General features: G+C 42.3%; 1 protein-coding gene across 1 annotated transcript; it reads right to left on the bottom strand.

The window, feature by feature from the left end:
* Positions 1 to 430: 430 nt before the first annotated feature.
* LOC117004753 (crk-like protein) lies at positions 431 to 13,763 on the bottom strand. The gene is given in 4 exon segments (XM_033075824.1): positions 431 to 1,386; positions 9,865 to 10,327; positions 13,449 to 13,684; positions 13,686 to 13,763. Coding segments are annotated over 4 exon segments (912 nt in total). The 3' UTR covers positions 431 to 1,251.
* Positions 13,764 to 16,464: the final 2,701 nt, after the last annotated feature.

Below are 16,464 nucleotides of genomic sequence, written 5' to 3'. Positions count from 1 at the left end.
CACGGGGACCCGGGCAGCTGACGCCAATTAACCATTTTCTAGAGGATGCTGGGAGGGGGGAGGGACCTGGGTCATATATAACCAGAGCCAATGCCTCAGGAAGGGTAAAAAAAGATGTCAGCGTGCAGAAGGACTTGGGATACAAGCAAGGAAAAAGAAGGAAGGGAAAAAAGAAGATGAAAGCAGCTCTGGAAGAGAAGCACAGCAACACAGATGCCCTGGTAGAAAGGTACTGTGTTTGAAAAGGAGCTTTAGATGAGCTGAGCTGGCCTAGCTAGGAAACTTGGAGAGAGCAGGGAGCCTGCAGAGAAATGGATATAAAAGATCTTAAACACTTAAATAAGAGGATTTTATCGGTATTTCCAAATTCATCTGACCCACTCTGACTTCTCACGGCAATCTGACCTGAATACCAAGTAACAGCTGATGGCAAGCACTACTGTACTAGTAACACTGCACTTTCAACACTGCAGAAGAGCTGTATGTAGACCAGGCCAAAGTGTTTCCCCTTAAAGCTCACTTTCTACAGTTAGTGCTTGCAAAAAGTAACAGAAATGCATTAAATATGTCAAAACCAAGTTACGAGTATCAACCCCTCCTAGGTTGCCTTATAAATAAATGCCTCAGCTTCAATGCAGCTCAATCAATGGTTATTTGCATTTAACACACACTGTTTCAAGAAGGTCAACAACACGCTTAAGAGTTAACAGAAAAGAGCAGTGTCTAATACAACTGCTTAGAATAGGTAAGCTCCAATATTGTTCCTTTAAAGAAACCATCATTTTAAATGTATGACCTTAGGACTAGGTTCTTTCAAAACTAAATCTTCTTCAGTTCTTAAAATTGCATTTTTGTTGTTGCTTTTTGTTGGACAGTAATACACGAGTTGCATGTTTGATCTAAGATTAGGGCTCTTCCTACTGAGTAAACCAGAAAAAGTCCGCGGAAGTCTCACCAGGAAAGGTTTTTTCCCCACACCTCTCTGCTATATTCCGGTTCAGTCTTCTCCAGCTTAAGGCCCAATAAAGTTCTAAAAGTGAAACTAAATTCTGGATGACGCAACTATGGTCTGAAGGTCAGGCAGTGACTTCAGCTGTATGTATTCCAAATGTATATTAAAAGAACTGTCAAACTGCAGCAAGCTGGAAAATGGGCAATGCTAGCAATGTGCCATTAAGTCATCATCCCACCTCAAACAATGCTAATGAGAGCCAGGAAAATGAAGCAGCAGTGTGAATTGGGCAGAGGGAGTCATTCGTTCTCCTCTGGGTTTTGAGGGTCGAATAGCTGGACATGTGTGAAAGGGAAGAGCCCTTTGCGACCGTTGACTTCTCCTTCCCACTGCCCGTTTATGTTCATCCTCGTCACCTTCACAATATCTCCAACCTGTGGGATTGGAAACAGAAACAGCCTTAGCACACATGGGATTCTCACCTCTGTACAAATCAAATGAACGACAACACAAACGAGCCCATCATGGGGAAAGGAATCCTGCCCTGTTCTTGGCAGAAGGTTCAACTGAAAAGTTACTTACTGACTACACTACCAACACTTTGTTGCTACACATAATAATGTTGTCTGCAGTCTTTCTGATTAATTATATGCGTATTTATAGAGATTACTGAACTACACCTCTTTTTATAGGAGAGCTTACAGCTTCATGTAACAGTATCTTTAGCTTCGATATAAATTCACATCAGTAAAGCTACCATCAGTGATGAGTCACATCCTCTCAAAAGAGCACAGTACTCTGGGAGTAGTTTAAGCAGCAGCTGACTTAAAAGAAATGCAGTTTTTCAAAGACAGATTCCTAAGGCAAGAAACTCATTATTTGAAGCTCTAATCCTGATGATCACAGTCTGAGAACCTTCTGTAATTTCTAAAATAATGGTACACTTCCAAAGTGGGGAAAAGCAATCTCAAACTTTTTTTTTCAGTAGTAGATGTAGATTCTAGCTTTATTTGTGGTTTTCACATTTACTTCCTGTCAAAGCATTTGAAGCAGGAATGATGACATGTCAGGCCTTTCCTACCATGACTATTCTCTTCCTATCTGGCACTGAAAAATGAGAGAAGTCTCAACTACGATCAAGCAAGAAACAACAGCCCAAATGCTGATAAATTATACTGTTACTGTTCAACACTTGTATTTAATCTGGATTAGGACAATTTAAAAGTGAAATATCCAAACTGACAAGAAGCATTTAAGACAAACTAAATACTCGTTCTCCCAGAGATGCTTCTGGAGAACTGAACCTGTGGTCTGTTACAGCAGCTCTCTAACTTTCCCCCTCCCTTCCTGTTTACTTATTTGTCTCCACGTGGTAACTATAGTGAAGATTAGAAAAGTGACATTAGCAACTAAAAACTAATTTCACACAAAGTAGAACCAGCCCATGACCAAAGCCCAACAGTTCATAAATTGCTTTCCCAAACTAGATCCAACTGAGTCTCAGTTACCAAACTACTGCTGTGAAATTCAAAGGAAACTAGCTTTTATCTCATTTAAGGAAAAACAGACATTGATACAGTATGTAAAGCAATTTGTCTACATTTTCTAAATAAAATTAAAATTCAGAGCAGATGCAGATAGGCCCTTGGTCAACATCCATAAACTTTCCAGGTGAGACTGTATATTTTATGCTAAAGAAAAAGCCCTGAGTTCACACAATAATGTGCAGTCTCTAGGTGATTTGAAGCCCATTTAAACCAGCTTCCATGACTGCTAACAGGTATTTTTGAGGATCACACATAAGCAAGAACCCTTAAGTGAAATTTAAGATGCTATAATAAACTCACTGGTAGTCAATCACTCAGTGATATGTCTCTTAAAATAAAATTTGTTGAACTTTGAAACTATTCTCAGAGATTTAAGCCTTATGTGTTGCTTTGCCTTCCCTACTTTTTCTCTACTTTGGATGGCTGTGTCCTGTCTGCTGCCTGTACTTGAGACTGTCTCACTTGGAACAATTGTAATCTTGTGCTTTTGAGAGAGGAGAAAACCCTTTGAACTCCCTTAAGTTCTTAGGATGTAACTGAGGCCATATTACTTTCTTAAATGGACATCTCTATATATGCTGCTCTAAACTCAAACATGAAGCCATGCAGAATTAAGCAGTTAAACACTGCATGTACACACAGAATTCACCCAACTGCTTTTCATCTCTCCAGGGCCTGCTGCAGCATGCTCTAATTGTATATTTGCTAAAAAGCACAATTTGTCAGACTTATCACTCAAGAAAGCTTTAAATAGTAACAAGATGACCTAAACAGGAACCTAGCAAATGTCTCTTTAGGAAAAACGCTGATAACATCTATAAATACTCTGTGTTACATTGCTACATTTAAATAACCCTTGAAGACAGAACTAAGTTCCAAATTCTGGACCCAACCTGAGGAAGATACAGCCAACATCACAACAGTTTAAAGAAAATGAGTTGCATTTTCACCACACCATAAACCAAATCCACTCTCAAACCCTTTAATCTTAAAAATAATCTTTTGAATCAAAAACATGAGCATTTCTGAGTCTGACAATGAAATTGTGTTCATGTGCTGTAGAGATCAATCCATTGTCATTCTGAAGCTCTAGAACAGATACTCTTCAACTTGGTTCTGAAAGACTTCACAACGTGAATAGGTTTGGAAATTTTGCTTCAGCTGAGTGAAAAGAATATTTAAAATGTCTCCTATTGCACTGCAACAAACTGCCCTGTAGATTAATGATGTAAAATGTCCTTTATGCTGCTGGGTGGCCAAAGCTGCTGCCACCAGCATCTGCCACTAAAGAGAGCTGGCTGACAAAACCACTCAAAACATACTCCTGTAGGCTGAAACCACTGGAATAGTAAATTAATTTGCAATAACCTTCTACTCTTTTTGAGAGGGTTTTATTTAAATGAAAGCTGCTGAATATCTCTAGTGCTATATTATTTTAAAAATGTAGTTTCCCTGAGAAGACTAAATTAAACAGCATGTTGAAATAAAATTTTTGGTGCAGAGCCTTGATTTCATGCTAGACTAACTCATGGATCTTAAAGACCTTAATTTCAAAACTGTCCAGAAAAATCTGGTCAACTAGTCCCTCTGTGTACTTTTCCACAAAAAAAAAAAAAAATTTGTAAATGCCTTTTAAAGCATGTATAACATGGTCAGCTGAGGTGCAATCTCCCAAAATTATTAAACACATTATTTTTTTCATAGACAGTCAGAGGAATTGTCTATGATTAGGCACAGGACAGAGTCAGGAGACCTGGTTCTATTCTCATTTCTGCCACAAACTTCCTGTATGACTCTGGACAGCTAATAGCCCTTATCTATAGATGAGGCAACACTTCCTTAGACTCAGCATCTCTCAAATAAGTTAATTCAGTTGTGAAGCACACCAGCACTGCTGGAATGAAGTATCACTGCTGAAATGAGTAACACTTCTGAAATGCAGCCACTTGGTTACACCCAAATGATAAAAATCAAAATGTATTTCAGATAGCATCTTTCATTATGTCCTTGTTAGAGCATGAATTCAAAGCCCTGGGGAAACACAAGCTGTGGAACATGCCAGTCAGAAAAGTTACTTCATTCACTCTGGACTCTTCCATACCTGCCTTCCATTTGAAGCTGATTCATACTCTGCTAAAGGCTTCCTGCAAGCCATTTTAGTCAACCAATTCAATGAGTTTTACAGACATTCCAACAATTGTATGTTAACAGTTCTATGGCTGATAAAGTTCTGTAATATAAGTTTAAGGAGATAAAAATGCATTAAAATTCTAAACCATCATTTTAGCCCACTGGGTCGGTGCTATAGAAAACATTGCTCTCTGGAATCTACAGGGTGTTGAATCTCAGTCATTATCCTAATTAGTGTCACAGCTCATCTTCTCTGGTTACACTAACATGAATACCAAAACCAAAACAGTTGTTCAGGCCAGCTGCCTGTCTGGAGAAGAACAGACAAGACTGATATAATACCTGATACCCCACTGTCCCCAAAATGAGCTACACAAGAGAGGCAGAGTTCAGCCACTCTGCAGACAGGACAACAGGACACTGAAGGAGCTGGTGCTCTATGTATTGGAATATCCAAGAAAGCACCAGGCTAAAAGCACAGCTTAATTATCCTTCACTTCTGATGTTCTGGGCCAGAACACAGTTGATGGCCACACTGGAGAATTACACAGTTCAGAGGAAAAGCTTCATCCATTCTTGAGGCATTCTTGAAAGGAGGTTCAAGGGCAGCATAGAAATGTGGAAGTGCTAAATGCAATTAATCTGACCTCACCTAGGAGCAGATTAAAACAAAGGAACTTTGCATTTCACCAAGAGCCAGCAAAATTGTCAGAGTAGGGGTTGCAGCATCAAAAAAATGCTTTCATTACATGCTGGTAGCCTGTCTCCTTCAGATCAAGCCACTGCCATGACTGTACAGAATTTGGAGAGCTCACTTTCAGTTCAACAGTTATAGCAACCAAAGCTCCCTGATCAACAATTCACACTACACAAATATAGGATCAATACTTTGCTTAAAATCCAGACTTTGTGGGTTAGATGCACTTTAATACAGCAAGGCTAAATTTCCTTGGCTTCAGGAAAACACAATGCTGCTTGTCTGCTGAAAGAAGTAGCCTAATTTCCTAATTAAGAAAGTTCTACTGCTAGCACATTTTGGCCTACTTGTCTCAGCTTTCCTTTGAAGAGGGAAAAAGTTAACTGTAACCTAATTGTAACAAGCTCAAGAGAAATATTGTAAGTCAGTTATATAATTATGGTGGATGGACATTTATTTCACCAAAACATTTCAGTGTCAGGTTAACTCTGTACTAGCAAACATACAAATGTATGATTGCTACATCACAAAAAGATGAACTACTTAACACTGTAATGCTGGCATGAGTCTATAAAAAGCCAACTGGTATAAAAACTTTTAAAAATACAGTGCAACTCTTGTTTAAAAGAAAAAAAAATCTTTGATTCTGTAGCACTGTCAAGTGAATTCTGGAGATGAACTCTAGAATCACTGCTACCTTCAAAATTAACTGTGAGACTGATTAGAGCATTGGTGATATAAATCATCAATTTAAGAATAATTTTTAAAACACAAGAGGTTTAAATTGATGGCTGCTGCTGGTCTCCCATTATCTGGTTCCTTACCCTATTTAATTCCATTTTATAGGTGAATGTAGAATTTGTTGTTCATGTCCTGGTTAGAGCTTGTCAGTTTGAAACAAGGCTTCATTGACACACTATTGCTAATAGACTGGCTATAGAATTCCTACAAGTTTTTGAAGGTTGGGAAACTTTCTGGTAGACTTTGCTGCTCTGCATCACAGTAACAGTGCCAGAGAGTCTCTGCTCTTATCAAACCCATCACCTTCTTGAATGTAAGTGCTTTGAACACAGGACTGCCCTCCTTGTTTCCCTTAGTAATGAGCAGGATTGAAGATTAGCACTGCATAACCCCGTGGTGCAGAGCTCTGGTCCCAATAAGCACAGGACACTGTAAGCCTGTCCTTCATAGCCCTTCCTCTGCAGTACCAGAAAGGAAGGAAATAGCTTCTTGGCAAGAAGTACACAAGTACAGAAACAGACCTGGCTCGTTGAGTTTTTCGGTTAGGGGTTGGGTTTGGTGGTTTTTATTTTTATTTTCTAGCTTGCTTGTTCAGTGGATTGGGTTTTTTTTAATGCAGTATCCATCAAATTCTACACATACTAGTAATGAAGTTGTAGTGAGAAGCTACAAACTTCAATCTGTGGAATTTAATGCTCATTAAAAACATTAAATCTGACTGCCAAAGTAACTCGACAAGAGCATATGTAAATCTTAGAAATACATGTAATTTATTGTAGGCTTTACTAACTGTTCCCTGGTGCAGGGAGATGCACAAAATTACATGTACCACCAGCTGTAAGCTTTGAGATTGTGTCTATACTTACAACCACCACTTTAGCCTATAAACAGATTATAATTTAATTTTTTATTTTAGAGAATAAAAGTGAAGTATATAACACAATAGGATCAAGTTAACACTTACACATGAGTAACATCAATAACACCAATATTGTTACCCAGAGAGGTGGTGAACTCCCCATCCCTGCAAGTGTCCAAGGCCACACTGGATGGGCTTGGAGCAACCTGGGATGGTGGAAGGTGTCCCTGCCCATGGCAGGGGGAGGAATGAAATGAGCTCTAAGGTCCCTTCCAACCCAAACCATTCTGTGATTCTATATAATGTTAAATAAACTTAGCCTGGCAAAAATAAATGCCCTATTGACTAGTACCCTACAGAAATAAAATTGTAGTTGCTCTAAAATTGTCACACTTTTAAATTCACCAGTTGAACCCTTCATTTTTATCCAGCCTATCAGATCTTGTTTCAGATTTTCTGTAGAATAGTCACTTGGTCACTTACATTTCATGTAAGAAATTTAAAAAAAAAAACAAAAAAAACTTGCTTACAAAACAAACTTCTCTGTAACAGGTTAGAATTTTTATTTTTCTTAAAGAAAAATTCAGTGAGCTTCTGGAAACAGTGCACAATAGAAACACTGGACTTGCAGGCAGGGAGCTTGTCCCATTTTCAAGCTGAACCAAGAAGAATGACATCGCTCCACTTAAAAGGAAGCTGAGCAGATTACTATGCCATGGCTTTATTTACTCCAGATGCTCTTCTCTTCCTTTTAAGTACTGTCTGTGTGCTGACCACACAAGGCTACAGCCAGCAAACACATATTTTGCCTTCATATTGTTTTATCAGTTTAACTGAGATTGCACAATCAGCAACCATGTAATTACACTCACAAGGTGTTCTACCTGTGCAGGCTCAACTGACACTATACTGAGGTGCAGAACTGGCAAATAATATTTTTATGAAAGAACACCATTAACTTTCTTCCCCAAAACAGTCCCATAACCTGTTTTTGTCTAACACAACTTTCAGTAGTCTTACAAAACAGAAGTTTCAAATGGTTCCATTTATTTAGTAATGTGTAGAGCCCTCACAAGGCTGGGATTAAATATTTTATCAGGGTCCTGCAGGTGTTTGGCAACCTAAAGGAGAATCATGAAAAGCCACTATCCTTTAAGAACAGCCCATGTGACAAAAAAATACTGCTATAAGGAAATTGCTCAAGTTCCCTATGCATGGATGGATATGGAGAAGCTGCAATCATTGATTTCAATGAAAATGTAGAGCAGTTCCCAGAATTCTGCTTCTGAAGCCTCTTGAGAAGCCACAGCGTGGATGAGGTACACTGGAAAAAAAACAGACTGCATGGGAAGACAAAATATGCCAGTGTTGAGAGACACAAAAACATGAGGCAGTAAGTGATGAGAGGATGAGAAGAATCTCTCAAACAAAACTTCAGTAATTTGAAGGTTGAAACCATGTCAAACCAGGGAATTAATCCTACTGGTATCCTCAAGTGGCTAAACTGGTGGGGTTAACTAGGTCACTTAAAGGGCAAGGCAGGACAGTCTGTATGTGAGGACCAACTTTCCAAGTGGTTCTGCTACCCTGCAGCAATGCAAGTTCCCCAAAGTAATTCCATGGCACATTGATAACATAAAATCAATCGCTTGCCTTGCTTTGCTTTCAGAAGCATGAGTAGTTCTGGCAGGAATCTTCTGTGCAGTGCAGCTGGCAGTGAATTTACACTTTGTTCTATGATAATTTTTCACACACTGCTCACAAATAACAAGCTGCTAGATTTCACAAGACAAAGAAATTCCAGTGATTCATATTTAACTTTTTACCCCATAAGAGCAACCACCTGTAGAAGTCTTACAAATACAGGAGTGAAATAATTAGGGTGAGCACTGTGAATAATGGGAAGTCACAAATATACCCTTCCAAAGTATCAGCCATAGGTAACAGCTTTAACTTGCAAAGTAACTGAGGAAAAACAACAGGAAAAGTTCAAAAGTGTTTTAAAGACCATTATTATTTTACTTGCTAAAATGTTGCTGCTTCCTATGCCTGTTTGCTTACATTTGTTCCTAGAAGTATTGCAGCATGCTCAAATTTCACTTTTTCCACGTGAACATTTTTGAATGACAGGTTAACTGGCTTTCAGTATCATCTAAATGCAAAAGTGACAATCTTAGTCTTCTGGATATAGCTTTGAAAAACTTCCAGTCAATCATTTATTCCAGCTGAAGTATGGTATTTACTATTTGCAGAATAACGCTCTAAAGTTTTACAAGATATCTCTAATAAAAATGAAATTAAAAATGCAATAGCAAGCACAGGAACTTGCAGCACTTCAGAGGTTACACGACACTCCTCACCCCCAGTTTAGGTGTTAGGGTTTCTCCACTTTTGAAAACCAAAGTAAAAGGGACTAGAGTGTTTCTGATATAGTCTGCCCAGATTTCAGCTCTCAGCACAAGATCTTCAAGTGCATGTCACAGCTGAGGATCAGAAACACTGAGTGTAACCAGGCAGCAATCTTTACCTTTCTCTGGAGGATGCTGTTGTCAGTTCTCAGCCTGGAACTCTACAATCATTAATGAAACATCTCTTTCCTTCCCGAGATTAGGTGGAGAAGCAAAGCCATCCTCTCACTAGCACTTCTTCAGCATGGGGGCACTCTGCTACCCGTGTGACATTTGCACAGTTGAACAACCAAGAAGGGAGGGAAAACACAGGTCCTGAAGTTACTTACTAGGTCACTTTCCTCAAAGGAAGTGGTATAGATGAAGCAATTCTTGTGGATGTTTCTTCAGAATGTAACCTAACTTCTCAATCCCTTGACATAAATAAGCAGACTCCACATGAAGTCATCCACACCAACTTCACCGTAACAATTTTTAGTTTCTTCTTTCTCAAGGCAGTTAAAAACTCTGAGACCAGAGGAAAAACTTACCTCTAATGCCAGCGCAGTCTTGTCATAAGCACAGGGTACTCTCTTTTGGACAGCTTTGGCATAGACTGGTCCATTCTGTGTGTTTGGCAGAGGGTTGATCACTGCTCCAGGTGTGCTGGATACTGAGGGAAGGGGAGTTGCGGTTTGAGGCTGAGCATAAGCATGGGCAGGTTCTGGAATACCGTAACTGTTGGAATTCCTGTTTCCATGCTTCCCAACAGAAGGTCTGACTAGCTTTTCTACATAAGGAACAGGGATCATCCCAATGCGACCTTCCTTGTTTCTGGCACTCCACCACTGTTCTTCTGGCTTCTCTACAATTACCAGTAACTCGCCCTTTTTAAATGGGAGATCCTCGGCATCGTTGCCATGGAAGTCATAGAGAGTCCGAACGTATTCCACGTTTTCTTCTGCAGTGGACATGGCAGGGGCAGATCCAGATCCCATTGGTGGACTTGGGTACCTGAAGATTTGGTAAAAGCAATAGCCATTGGTTTGTATTTCCAGTAACAAAGCTAAGTAGCAGGTCTGCAGTAGGAACATCAATTACAGAGGAGTTACTCACTTGGATTTGTAACAAAAGCATTGGCTTGGTAGCACTGTGAGGCATCTCTTGAGTAACTCACACTCTAAATAATTACTTAAATACCCAAAGTAGGTTCCCCAGAAACCCAAAATACTCTATCATGGGATGCAGAAAACTGGGAGAAAGAATGCAGAATCTTCATCCACCTATTGTGAAGGGTCAAATTCTATAGCTTAAGTTATGAGAAAACCAAATTAAGACTATTTGGGTGATTGAGGTGGAAGAGCAATACATAAAAAATGTAGTTGTGAATCTCTCCAAGAGTCCCTTGCCACCTCCAAAGTAATCCAAATAATTTTATTTTGTTTTTAACTTCAGCATCACTTCTAAAGAATTTGGTAAGTTAGTGCTAGCCTTGAAGCACCATAGAGGAAAAAGGGAACAAAAGTAAGATGGCATGACATCTTCATAAAGACAGCATGAAATACTTGCATCCACTGATAAGAAGAACTAAGAAAAAAAAAGCTTGCCTTCTATAAATATTCCTTTGCCTATTAACCATGTTATCTTTAATTTATTTACATAATTTTTATTACTATGTCCATCATTTGTCAAATACAGTCACTTTGTTGTCTGTAATATATGACTGTCCATCAAATCAGAATGCTTTCACTGTTTTCATCATAAATGTTATACATTTTATTCAAAGCAGCTGTCAAAAAAAAGCCCTTCATGGATATAGGCCACAGCAGATACTTATTATCTAAGCTATGATAGCAAGAATGCATGTCATTAGCCTACTTCAATTCTCTTTTGCTACTTGCAAAATACCATGGAAGTCAAATCCCTGTGATTTTTGCAAGATATGTCAGAAGCCCTGAAGAGAAAGAAATTCCATCTTTGAGACACCCTGCTGCAGCCAAAGCAGGGGAACAGAGGGAACCCTTCAGGGAGCAACTGCTCTGCATATGCAAGAGCTCAGGAACATCAGCAAGGATGCTCAGAGCTCACTACTAGAGATGAAAAACAAACAGGAAGTTCTAAATGGTTCATTTACAAGTGTTCTAAAAGTTTAAGATGCCTTCTTCAAGATCTAGAAGTACTGTAGGGCTCTATATAGAAACCACCTTTCAGACTGTACTTTATGAAATCAAAACAATGAACAGCTTTCAAAAGCATCTGAGCATCTGAGAGCAATGTGCCCAGGAAAATGCCAGAGAAATAAGAATTAGCATAACAGTTCTGAAGCACATACCTGGCCACTCTTTTTCTAAATCTAGTCCATTAACTAAAAATAAAAAAACCCAAAAATCTGGGAATGCTACCTTTCATCCTTTTGCAGCAGGAAGTCTCCTTTGCACAGAATGTAAAACCATCAACCACATAATTGATTTTCCTCAGAGTTTTAACAAAATTCATGCTAGTGAAAACACCTAGTCTATCCCATTTGTAGTTCTTTAAAAAAGCCTGTCAATTCACAGCAGGTTAGGGCCAATCTGGCTCTGTGCTGAGAGACCAATATGCAACCAAAGCCTTGAAAATAAGGTGGTACTAAAATATTCACAGAACATTTCACACAGGATCCTAACAAATATCAAGTGTGCAAGTGCAATCAGCTATAAGTTGTAAAGGGTTTTGAGAAAGTCAAGTCAGTCATGGCCATAAATGATTAAGAACAAGTTTTTGCATCCAGAAAGGTTCAACAGTATCCAGGTTGGAGAACAGAGATAAGCATAAAGATTGCTTCAGCATTAGACTTTCTTTTTTTCCCTTCCCAACTCTCAGCAAGTTTAAGCATGCATATAACACTGGGCAGCTCCATTTAAGCATTCCTGCAATGCTGAAAATGAATTGTTTTATATATATATCCATCTCTCTAGCCACAATCATACCCAAAAGTCTGCCAGCAGCTTGAAGAGCTCCTGAAGGTTTGCTTTCTGTCACTTCCTGCCCATCACTTGACAGCTTTTCAGAATGACTTCTGAACACTTGAGTTTTTCAAGTTGACAAGCTACTGTCAATCTCTGACAAGTGACTGACTGTCATTAAGTACTGGTCTATGCCAAGGTTCAATTGTGATTATAAAACTCAAAGTTATTCTTCCCTCCTAAGAACTTGCTGATCTGGAAAACATAGTAAGATATTAAAATGTAGAATTCAGAAGTGGACCAATCTGGATTTATTTTTTCAATGTCACTACTTTTATTTATTTTCATCTCTTTCTATCCAGGAAGCCCAAAAACTTTGACAAAAGATACTGAGGAAGACTTTATTAATTAAAAGTAAGGAATATTTTCTAGGGTTCTTCATAAGCAGTTTACTGATGCATGTTGCAGGTATGTCCCATGCTGGGACCAGGACAAAGAAGGAGCTCATAGCCAAGTCACATTTTCCCCTCCTCCTAGAACAGCATTTCTCAGTGAAGTGTATGGTATACACAGATATAGATGAACAATGCTGTAAGCAAACTGTGAGAAATAAGTGTTCCACTTTTTTTTTTTGAGCAGAAATGCCGCTCTAGAAGTTTGGGAAATGCTGCCCTAGAATGTATTAATGCTGACTTAACAGGGCAAAGCAGGCTAATCACATAAAAGCCAGTTCTATTGTAATCAGTGTAGGGATAGACAGCAAGCTAAGCTCAGAGGCTGTACTTCAATCACACAGAAGACTGGTGAACCAGCTTCCCAACCACCCTTGGAACGGAGACAATACTAGAAGAAAAGGGTAACACAAAAAGGGTGACGTGCGACCACACCCTCTTTCAAAGCAATTACAGCCCGTGGTAGAGGTACATGGTACCTTTACATACAAGGTCAGCACAGCGACCATGGATGATTTGACTGAAAGAGCAACACTTCTAATTGTCAGCGAGATCCAGAGCTTTGAGAAGGCCCAGTATTAAAACCGAATGTTTCCTCAGTATTTATTCACAGCATCTACATGCAGTGCCAGGCTCCCGGAGCTCCTGGGCTGGACTATGACACCTTTACAGGTCTCGCCTCCTCACGCCACCCGGGCAAAGGTGGCGGTGGGTGTGGCGGGGGCGGAGGACACTCACCTGGGCGCGGGCTCGATAAGGGTGGTGGTGTCCAGGTAGTGGATCTTGTAGAACTCCAGCAGCGCGGGTAGGTGCTCGAACTCCTGGTCGCCGATCTTAAATCGGCGGTTGGGCAGGGAGTTGATGATGTAGTGGGAAACGCGGGAGTTCTCGGACACCGAGAGGACGTAGTCCCCCGGGCAGGTGGACGAGTCCCGCACCAGGAACATGCCGTGCCGCTGCCCCTGCAGCCGCGTCTTGCGCCTCCGCCCGGGACACCGGGCCCACGTACCAGCTGGAGCGGTCCGACGAATCGAAACGAGCGGCGGAGGACATGGCTCCGGGGGGGAAGGGGAAGGAAAGGGAGGAAGGAAGGTGAGGAGCCCGAAGGCCCAGGCGGAGGAAGAGACCCGGAGAAGGGGAGGCCTGGGCAGAGAGGCCTGGGAGGCGGAGGGGCTGGGGGCGAGGGGGAAGCGGCTCGTGCCTAGTCCAGGAGAAAGGGAACCCAGGGCAAGGGGGATAAGAGAGGAGGAAGCTCCGCGCCGCTGGAGGCGAAGGGCCGGGGAGCGGCTGGGGTGGGGCTGGCCAGACGCGGCGCGCAGGGCCCCCGAGTCTCCCTCAGCGGCGGGGTGTGCAGGGCATCCTTCCCGCCTCTCTCAGGCCTGCGGCGGGCCCGGCCAGGCGGGTGATGAAGAGCAGCGGCGGCTGACACGGACAGGCGGCCCGTGAAAGCGACGAGCGGAGCCGGCTCGGGGCGGGACGGGGGAGGCAGAAGCGCCGGGCGCCGCGTCCTGCCGCGGGTTCCTCCCCTCGCTAGCTGAGCTCCAAAATGGCGGCTGCGCCGGGCCGCGCGAACGCTGCCAGACACCGCCCCGCGCACGCGCCATGGCGGCGGCGGCGCGGGGCCGCGCCCGCCTCAGGGGCCGGGAGGGGGGTTCGTGCCCCGGGGTCCCGTCCCGGCGGCCAGGGCAGCGGGAGAGCCGCCCCTTCCCCGTTTCTCCGCGACAGTCACTCAGGCCGGCCCCGGCGCACCCCGGTCGGTGCGGTGAGTGAGGCGGGGGTGACCCCGCGCCTGCCGCATCCCCTCACAGGGCAGGGCTCCCTCCCTGCTGCAGGCGCGCTTTGCGCGGGTCACCCCAGAAACTCCTCAACCCTTGGCCTTAAGGTATTTGAGGGGGACCCTCCATCTTCTCCCCATCCCTCTGGGCACGTCTTCTCTCCCTGGCTTTGCCCCCGGTGCCCCGGGACTGCCCCGGGCCACTCTCGCTGCTCCTGGATCGAGGGGTGCCAGCGCCCTGACCCCAGGCGGTTTGCAGACACCACCACCTCCCCTGAGGTTTTGCTGTTATTTACTAGTTAATTAATTTTCTTTTAAGGAACAAAACGGCCCTCTGTGATAATCATCTCTGATCTCGAGATAAGTTCCTACGTGCTCTAAGGGGCCGTTTCCTGCCTCCTCCTAGCCGGGCCCCAGATAACGGGGTCAGAGCCCTGCGTGGCCCAGGCGGGAGGAAGATGGTGTCGCAGCCGCTGAAGAGGAAGGAAACCCCGGAAAGGACTCAGCAGGGCTGGGGGCAGCGCTGGGCACATGGTGCGGATGAGCTGTTTGAATTTGAGAGGGAGCTTGGCGCCGTGAGCCGGGCGGCACGGAGCGGTGACTCAGGGCCCTGAGCGCGCCCGGCCTGTCCGGCCGCACACAAAACCGCGCTGCTCCCCGGGCGTGCGAGAAACCTCGGCGTGCTGCGAGCTCAGCTCGGTCTTGTCACTTCGTTTAATTTGTGCTTTGGTGTTCGTATTGCTGCAGGGCTGGCAGCGTGAAATGAAGCAGCACTTGAAAGAAAAAAAAAAAAAAGGCCAATTCAAATGGAGAAATAGATTTAAGACGTCTGTCTTGAAATGCTTAACTGGACTGTTGTGCAGCGTTATTCCAGCTTTGCTGTGTTTCTTTCATGCTCTGCCTTTTCCAAAAGCTTAGTCATTCTTTTGCTCTTTGTTCCTCATCCTACACTGGCAGCCAGTGCCAGCTGAGGTGTCTGGGTTGGAACACAAGGGCTGTGTCCCTGCAGACGTTTAGCAGAGTTCAAATAATCTAAAATGGAAGACTTCTCCCATGTCTCCATGACAAAACCATCCAGGAAAAGTCTCATCATTAAGATGAAAGGATCTTAAAGCAACCCTGAATCCATGTGCAGGTATCATTTTACCAGCTGCTGACATACAGCCATCTCTGGGTGGAAAACAACAGCTGTTAGTCATGTGTAGCAAACAGTGACCTAGAGATGAATAATTACATCTGAAAACTCACATCGATGCAAAACAATTTCATCCATTACTAGGAAAGCTTACTTCATAGTTATACCCCTGATCCATTCTTACTGGTTTAAGGGCTTGTACCTGCCACTAAGAGTCAGTTTTAAAACACCTGTAGACAGGCTACAATAGAATGTGAAGGTTATGATGTTTTCTTGTGTCATTTGAACAGACCTGGCGTGATTTCTGTTTGACCATGGCCAAAGTACAGATTAAAAGATAGCACTTGGACTTGCAATAATATGCTAAATAATGTTTAAAAATTATTACAAAAATGTAAGTTAGCAGCAGATTTAGTAACACATAAGATAAAAAAAAAAGAAATAAAAGTTCCTGCTGGTTCATTTGATTGAATTACAATTTTTGTTAAAATAAAAATCAAATACATAGTGATTTTCCCTCCATTTTGTAGGGATAATACTGGAATCTGAAGAGAGTTGGAACATGGCAGAAATAAGCAGTATTAATATAAACCAGTTTTGTGCAGTACTGCATGGGGCTGCGCTGCTGCTGGAGAACCAACACACCCACCTTCCCATCCAGAGAGGATTCTAAGGCATGGAGAGCTTTTCAGTTTGGAAGGAACTTTCAAATTGAATGTTCTTAAATTGTATGTGTGTAGGTTATGTGCATCCTTCAAGTAATTCCTCCTCAGTTTTAGTAACTAAGATTTTTGGTAAAAGATCTCACATTCTACTTCCATATGAGAAAAAGGTGACTTGTTCAT

The sequence above is a fragment of the Catharus ustulatus genome, chromosome 18, assembly GCF_009819885.2.
Source record: "Catharus ustulatus isolate bCatUst1 chromosome 18, bCatUst1.pri.v2, whole genome shotgun sequence".
Taxonomy (NCBI): Eukaryota; Metazoa; Chordata; class Aves; order Passeriformes; family Turdidae; genus Catharus; species Catharus ustulatus.
The sequence above is the reverse complement of the archived record's forward strand: the minus strand, read 5'-3'. Positions and strand labels throughout refer to the sequence as shown.